At 42.2% G+C, this 7,656-nt stretch overlaps 1 protein-coding gene across 1 annotated transcript; it reads right to left on the bottom strand.

Annotated features, from left to right (window-relative positions):
- On the bottom strand, positions 1-7,394 carry LOC104152927 (transcription factor BTF3). Its single transcript, XM_068926316.1, has 6 exons — positions 7,254-7,394; positions 6,902-6,970; positions 3,941-4,054; positions 3,537-3,738; positions 931-987; positions 1-380 (listed from the first exon to the last, which is right to left on the bottom strand). The coding sequence occupies exons 2-6, from the start codon at positions 6,968-6,970 to the stop codon at positions 334-336; spliced, it is 489 nt and encodes a 162-aa protein (XP_068782417.1). The 5' UTR covers positions 7,254-7,394; the 3' UTR covers positions 1-333.
- Between the last annotated feature and the right edge of the window lie 262 nt (positions 7,395-7,656).

Raw genomic sequence — 7,656 nt, 5'->3', positions numbered from 1 at the left:
TTATTTTATATTTTTATTGTATGTCAAAGTTCATTAAAGATGGGGTTTTGCTTGTATACAAGTTACTCAAAAATTGTGTTTAGGCAGAGATTCATTAGCAATCTGACTTATTTGAAAGCATAGGTTTGTTAAGTTCAACCAGGCCACCAAAATAATATCGTGTACAAGCAGTAACTAAGAAGAGCTGCAAGGTTCAAGGAGTTCCAAATATTACAGATCTTGAGATCTCAAAAGGAAATTAAAAAAATAACAAATAAAAGCAGTCACAATATAAAATAGCAGCTCCATGTAGCTTTTTCAAGTTTTAACTTTATTCAGAAAGTGACACTTAGTTCAGTTTGCCTCATTCTTTGAAGCTTCATCGAAGTTTTCAACAAGATCTAGAAAAAGAAAAATATTGAAATTAGTGTTACCCACTTCTGCTTTGCCAAATTATTTGCTTGAGTTTGTATCAAGTACTTATGATGTGAAAGAACTTCAGCTTATAAAATACAGACTTGGTAAATTTAAGACCTTCATGATTCATTCTTAGTTAAAGCAAGAAATTTTAAGTCCTTCATTAGAAAGCACAACTCTAAGTACTTTTATCTTCACTATACCCACCACTGAACAAAGGGATACTGAAAAGTTAGCTTCTTCCCACCCTTCTTATTGAATATCAAAGTAATTGTTATGTTAGCCATAGCTATTACTCCTACATAGGACTAAAATGCTATCTCAAACTAATGATCTATCCAGTCTCGCACGGTATCTGAAAATTGCCAGTACTGAATGCTCTAACGTGTAAAACTTCCACAGTCAGTAATGACAGGATAACCTGTTCATAGGAATGTTTTAATATTCTTGCTTTCCTTTGCCCAGTATTTGCTACACGTCATCTCTCAGCAAGATTCACAACTTCCTTTTCCTCCATTTCATGTTTGTTCTTACCTGGAACTTCATCATCATCCTCTTCACCAGTAGCAAGTGGTGCTTTTCCATCCACAGCTGCAATAGCAAATAGTCCAAAAGGATCATTCAAGCTTACCACAGGCATCTTTATTAAAAAGGGTGCTTTTCTATCTTGTTTTGTTTTTTTTTTTTTTTTTGAAACAAACTTTATCAAAAAGGTTGAACTAAACTGCAATGCTCCATACTGTTGCCCCACTGAATACAAATTTAGAATGATCAGTAACAAAAGGAATGTGAACTTCCGAGTGAACTAGGTGCATGTTCCGAGATAGCCTATCAGGGAAACAAGAAGATGCATGCTACAACCAGTTTACTAGTCAGCAACTTGTGGGGTAATCATTTTTAGCTACAAGTGCAAAGACTGGGACTTTTCTCTTAACAGCAGTTTAATTTATTGACTACTCCATAGTTCTTCAAGTGGTTCTCTACCTATTTTACAACATCAACAAGTTAAAAGAAAAAGAAAGGATTCAAGTCCTTCTTATGAGCTTAGACCTTCAAAGAAAACTAAGCTTTAACTGTTAAGCTGCAGGCAGGCAAAGATAGCTAGAGGCTGTTAAAGATATTATTGTTCCTTGGCAAAGTCAGTGGAACCGGATCACACGTTCCGGTCCACATCTCTGCTGACACAGTAACTTCTTAACTATTCCAATTTATATTTGCCAGCGCTAACTAGACTTAGCCATGTCCATTCTAGCAGACCAATGAACACTGGTGAAACTGGAGCAGTATAATGCTAAGAATAGATACCTCAGGGCCCAAGGGTGCCTCTGCCACAACTTTCCTGCTATTCTTAGCTATACCACCAAGGCTGAACTGTCTCAAACTCCCAATCATCTCAGTTTATCCAAATTAATCCTTCTCAATTTTCAAGCAAAGCATGAGGAAAGATATAGATTCACATCAGATCTCCAAAATCACTGCACCCTCATTTTTGGGGAACTAGAACAAATGAATTCATAATCTTCAGTCTGGAGGGGCTTGGGACAAGGTCGCTGAGAACCCTCCTTTTGTTTTTTACAGCAGAAAGCTTTTACAGCTTTAATGCATCTAAGTGTCAAGTACTACATTCTAAAACTGAACCATGTTATTTCCTCCATAAATTTCACAGGATGTACTTAACAGTAAAAGCCTTGATTGGCTTAAAAGCCAATATTCTAACTTGTCTGTATTCTCTCTCATGCACAAAACCGGACTAAGTTTACTTTAGCACCTGCAAAAGCAAGCATCACAGACAGGTCACTCTTTGATGTTAGACTTCCAAATCTAACAATGCAGTAAACAATGCTGAATGGAAAGTTTTGTGCAACTGCTCTGGCATCCACCCAAAGTGGAAAGTGACAACTATTTACCAAGTCATGTAAGATAAGCACTTTAAACGAGCCTCCTTAATATTAAACTGTGCAATTTTGCCTGTCTTCGATATATCCACCTTGTTATTAGAAGAAAGCTCTCGTCTACTATCATCTTAAGAGACCATTTTAAAACCTCCAAGTTTTCTCATCATCCTATTCCTACCACAAGGAAGTCACTCAGGTGACATTATGAAGGAGAGATCTGAGCTCCATGTGGAAAGAAGCACTGTACCCACCTCTGGAAGACTACTTTTAGCAGGATTTCTTTCAAGGTGGGAAACTGAAGGGAGGCAAGTAGCATAAACTTTAGGAATGGAAATAGAGGTTGAATCTATCACAGGGAGGAAAATCAGATACAAAAATCTCCTCAAAGCTAAGAATGCGGAGATTAAGAACAAAACATTACTTTATATAAAAGCATGTCCTTGCTGGCAACAAAGCACAACAAGAAGATATGCAAACACCAATCCCATTACTACCAGGAACTGGACACTTTCATAAGCCTCTCCCATTTTCTCTGTGTTTAGGATATTCTGTACCTTGGAGGGAATGGACTTCAAATATTTGAGAAGAGGAACTAGGAAGACCCTACAGCAGGGAATGGGGAATGTTCCTAGTGTCAATAAGACTTTCACTCCCAATTCTCACCCTGTAGCAGCAGCACCTTTTCCAAACACCTCATGCTAAGGGCCTCATCTACTTTTCCCTCCTGCAGTGTTAGGCAGAACAGATGTTCAGGTTCTCTTGCTAATTTAAGGATGTGGAAGAGGAAGTTGGTGTTATCTAGCTTAATGCTCGTACCAGTCCTGTTCTCTACAGTTTTAAACACACAGATATTATAACATCTTTCCTTACAAATACTGCATATTGGCTATCAAAAAAGCCTATGTAGGAAGAAATACCTGCACCATACCTGATAGGACAGAACAGTAGCAAGACTTATTAATACCTCAAGTCCCTCTCCGCAAGTAATTACTTATGTTTCCATTCCAACTGTCAAAACAAACATGCTGAAAGTAAATCATCTTTGAAAACCTAACTTCTCTAGAGTAACCAATCTACCTAGTATTAAAGAACTACATAAAGTCAAACTACGGTAGCCACATCAAGATGTTAACTAGCATGAAATCAAGTCCAGCTACAATTTAATAGTCCTAGACCAACTGCAGCTATACAAGTAAGCTATGTATATCAGCGGCCATCAAAAAACATATTCAAGGTTCAACTTACGTTGCTTGGGTAGGGCTTCTGCCAATCTCCTCAGGCTGGTCAGACTGTCAGCTCCAAGCTGATTTAAGATGCTCGGAAGCATTTCTGTTAGCTGCTTTGTCTCAGCATGCCCAGTGATAGTGAAAGTGTTGGCAGCCAGAGATGCCTGAACTTTAGGGTTATTGAAGTGAATGACTGTTCCTTGGTTGGTAAACATATTTACCTGCAAGAAAAATTCCACATTTCAAGTAGTTTTGCACCATGTTTTCAATTTAACAGGAAACTAGCTGAAGCTGCTAAAGCTCCACAAAGACTTGTTGGTAATATACAGATAAATTTAAGTTGTTACTTACCAGGAAATTTATTTTGATACATTTTATGTTTCTATATTAAATTAAGCATCTTTTTTCCTTAAAAGCAATTACCTCTTCAATACCAGAAATATTGTTGACTCCCAGTTTTTTCAAAGAGAACTGAAGTTTCTTGTCATCTGCTGTAGCTGTTCTGTGGACAACCTTCTTCTTTCTGCGGGCAGTACCCTTTGGGAAAAAAGTTACAAATTAACATTTAAGTAGCTCTCCACAAACTCTAACCCACAGGGCCACATAACTACTCTGCAGGTATCTACAAATCAACTTAATAATACAAAGTTCCGTTTCTGTGTTATGGTGCACACCACTCCTCCCACTGCAGCGCAGCAGTCTTTTCCCTTGCTATTAGGCAAGTTTTGCCTGTTTTTTTGCTAGTAGTAGTGGAAGATTTTAGGAACCAACGCACTAAAGAGCCACAATTCTCATGAAGATTCTGCAGCACCCCACTTTGAAAAGAAAGACGTTTATCGTTCCTTGTGGTAGCCAAATTTTGATATAGGAAATCAGGGACCATAAAATTACCAACACGTCATAAACAAATAAATATGAGAAAACCCTGAACATTCCATTTTTATTCCAAATGGACATCTCCATCTGATGGACTTACACTATGTTTGTGCAAAACTTTCATTTTGCCAAAATATTTAAAAACATATATATTTTAAAAGTACTTCTAAATAGTATTCTAGATCACCTCTGTTAAGAAAGGGAAACATGTACAAAGGCAAAGTTCGTTTAGAGAAACAGAGCCCTAGATTTCTCCAAGGATATAACTGACCCATATTAGAAAATACTTCCATCTACCAAAAAGAAAAAAAAAGTATCATTCAATATTTCCTGGCACTATCATAAGCCTTCAGTAAAATATGACATAAAGCAGCTAGGAACAGCTTAAGGTACTATTAAGCTCCTTTTTGCTACACTATCACTACTGATCTAAGTCCATCTACTCCAGTTTCTGGTCTGTTACACGCTAGCAGCAAGAAAACGTTGATGCCCAACTGTCTGAATGGCTACAATACCCAGAGTGAACTGACAGAAATTAAAAATTTGGCTGCACACTAACATCTCCAGCATAATGTAATCACAAACAACGAGAAATGTTAATAGACAAAGTCAGGTGAAACCAGCACTTCGTAGATTTCAATTCCAAGGTTAGGTCTTCTGTCTGGAGAGCTTGATGTTCATTCCCCACTAATGTCAGCTGAGCGCACAGAGTAATATGAAAACTACTAAAACCAGAAAAATGACTTAAATTAAGTACCTTGGCTACCTAGGAACTGAGCCACATGAACGCTACATAAGTTTCTCACGACAAAAGACCTTTTGAATGAATTTCAAGAATTATGTCTTGCATAAGTCAATGGCAATATAGGAAATGTACCCGCTTTATACCAGTACAAACAAGTAACAACAAATATCAAACTTCAGACAATCTGAATCTAGTTGAAATTTACAGCTATTGTATTCATCTCTATGGATTTAAGCTTCTAAAGAATATAGGCTGTAGTAAGCAAATTCTATCCTGATCATGCTGAGGCATGCTACTTACACAGCTGTACCTCTGTACTACAGAAAAGCGGGCACACACAGGCCACAAATAGAATACAACACAGATTCATCTGCCAGTCCTCCTCTAAAAAGGTTTGGAATAAAAGCCATGACATTAAGCTGTACCAATACCCTCCACAAAAATCTCAAGTTTCACATAGCAAAGTACGACAACATTCATCCACCTAAATACAATAGTTAGCGTATCTGTAAGGTCTGCAGCCTTGCAGTATCATGAAAATCTTCCAGCAGAAGTGTAGCCTTTTCTCACAATAAGGAGAACTAACTCTTTTCCTTCTCCTCCTCCATTCCCAAAGTAAAGCGCCTGTCTCAGTTGATTGGTGACATTACTCTGAAAAATTTTAGTAGTAATTTCCGGTTACAAAGCAAATAAAACTCAGCTTTAAGTATTCAATTTCACAAACTAATTTGAGAACTGAATGACAGCATTGCCAGAACATTCTAAGCTTGATTTAATGTCTCTAGAAGACCCATAGTGCCCACAAGAACTATTTGCTTAGTTTCAATAAAAGGTGTAATCTGGATACTTGCAAGTGATCAATGTTAAAAATCTCTGTAGTCAACACAGGTAACACACATACAATCATCAATATGATACAGCAGTTTTGTGCTCAACAAGCATCCCACACACAGCATATGGGGAACTACGTGCCAGTTAAGCACTAGATTTATGCTGATTTAAGGCTGTCTAAATCTCTATTTACACGCAAAAGCTTCAACACATGAATGAAGGCTACTAGAAATTCCATTAATAAAAATTCTATTAAATAGTTTTGTTCTAAAATATTCTGTTCATTTCTTCAATATAAACAAGTTCTTGCTGTAAAACTCAAACTAGAATTTAAACATTTCCTAGCACAAGACCGACCATGTTCCCAATATTTTTTGGCTTCCAGATTACTGCACGCCTATGTAAATTTGGATATCATAATAAAATAAAAAGATCTTCCAAATATGTTATGCCTTCCAGTTCCACAATGATAATATTAGGGCAACTACAAAAATTCCAAATATGTCCTGGAGAGCAAAAAAAAAAAAAAAAAACACCCGTGGCCAAGTCAAGGATTCGCAGCTAGCATCTGGAACATGATCCTCAACACTTTGTAATGAAAACTCTGCCTGAACTCACTTACTGTGAGCTCCACTTACTTCAAATCATAAAGACCTCTTAGCACAGCCTGCACAAGAATACAAGCAGTAAGAAACGGCTCAGATAGAAACGGCTAGAGGTTCGGCCATTATGTTCTGCTTCTACTGAACCGAATGAGGATTGCCACAGCAGCACAGGTTCCCCGGGACCGTCCAGCAGAGCTGAGCGCCCTCAGGGCCGCTCCCAGCCTGGCTTTCAGGGCTTCGCGTCCTAGGCCCAGCGCGGGGCGGCGGGGAGGGCCACGCCGCGCCGCGCCGCCTCGCAGGCCCGCAAGCATCGAAGGAGGCTCCTACCTTGCCACCGATGCGCACTTGGGCCTGGAGCTTGGCGAGTTTTTCTTGATTCATGATTGTTTCTTTCATCTGTGGAAGCAACGAGAGCTACCGTGAGGCGGCGCAGGCCGCGGCCGCCCGGGCGGGCGGCGGCGGGGGCCGCTGTGCGTGCGAGGGGCCCCGCAGCTCCCCCCCCACCCCGCCCCAGAAGGACGCCCCGGGCCCAGCGGGGACGGCTCGGCCCGGGGCGCTGCTCGCGCCGCGGAGGCCAGGCTCCCCTCAGGCCCGGCCCGTAACCGCCGTCGTCCCCCCCCAACCGCCGCCCCGCGCGGGCCCGCCGCGGCACAGCCGCCCGCCGCGGTCCCCCCTGTACCTTCCCGGGGCGGCAGCGGCGCGGCCGGAGCGGAGGAGAGGCGAGAGCCGCGGGCAGGGGCGCGGCGCCGAGCACAGCACGCGCAGCGGACCGAGATGGCGGCCGGAAGAGGGGGGCGGCGGCCCGCGGCACGCTGTACGCCTGACGCACGCACGCACGCACGCACGCAAGGGCCGTCACCGCCCCGTCACCCCCACCCCGTCCTCGGGCGCTGCGGCCGCCGCGCCGGCAGGGGGCGCCCGCGGCGGGGGCGCCCGGGCGAGGAGCAGGCGGCGGCGGGGAGCGGGCCCGGGGCTGGGCCGGGCCCGGCGAGGCGGCAGCCGAGGCGTTTGGGCCGCGGCCAGCGCTCGTCTCAGTCGCTCCCCGGCCTTCAGCACCTGCTGTTTGCTTCCTTGCCTTGCAG

The sequence above is a fragment of the Struthio camelus genome, chromosome W (assembly GCF_040807025.1).
Source record: "Struthio camelus isolate bStrCam1 chromosome W, bStrCam1.hap1, whole genome shotgun sequence".
Taxonomy (NCBI): Eukaryota; Metazoa; Chordata; class Aves; order Struthioniformes; family Struthionidae; genus Struthio; species Struthio camelus.
Note: the sequence above shows the minus strand (reverse complement) of the source record. Positions and strands in the feature narration are given on the sequence as shown.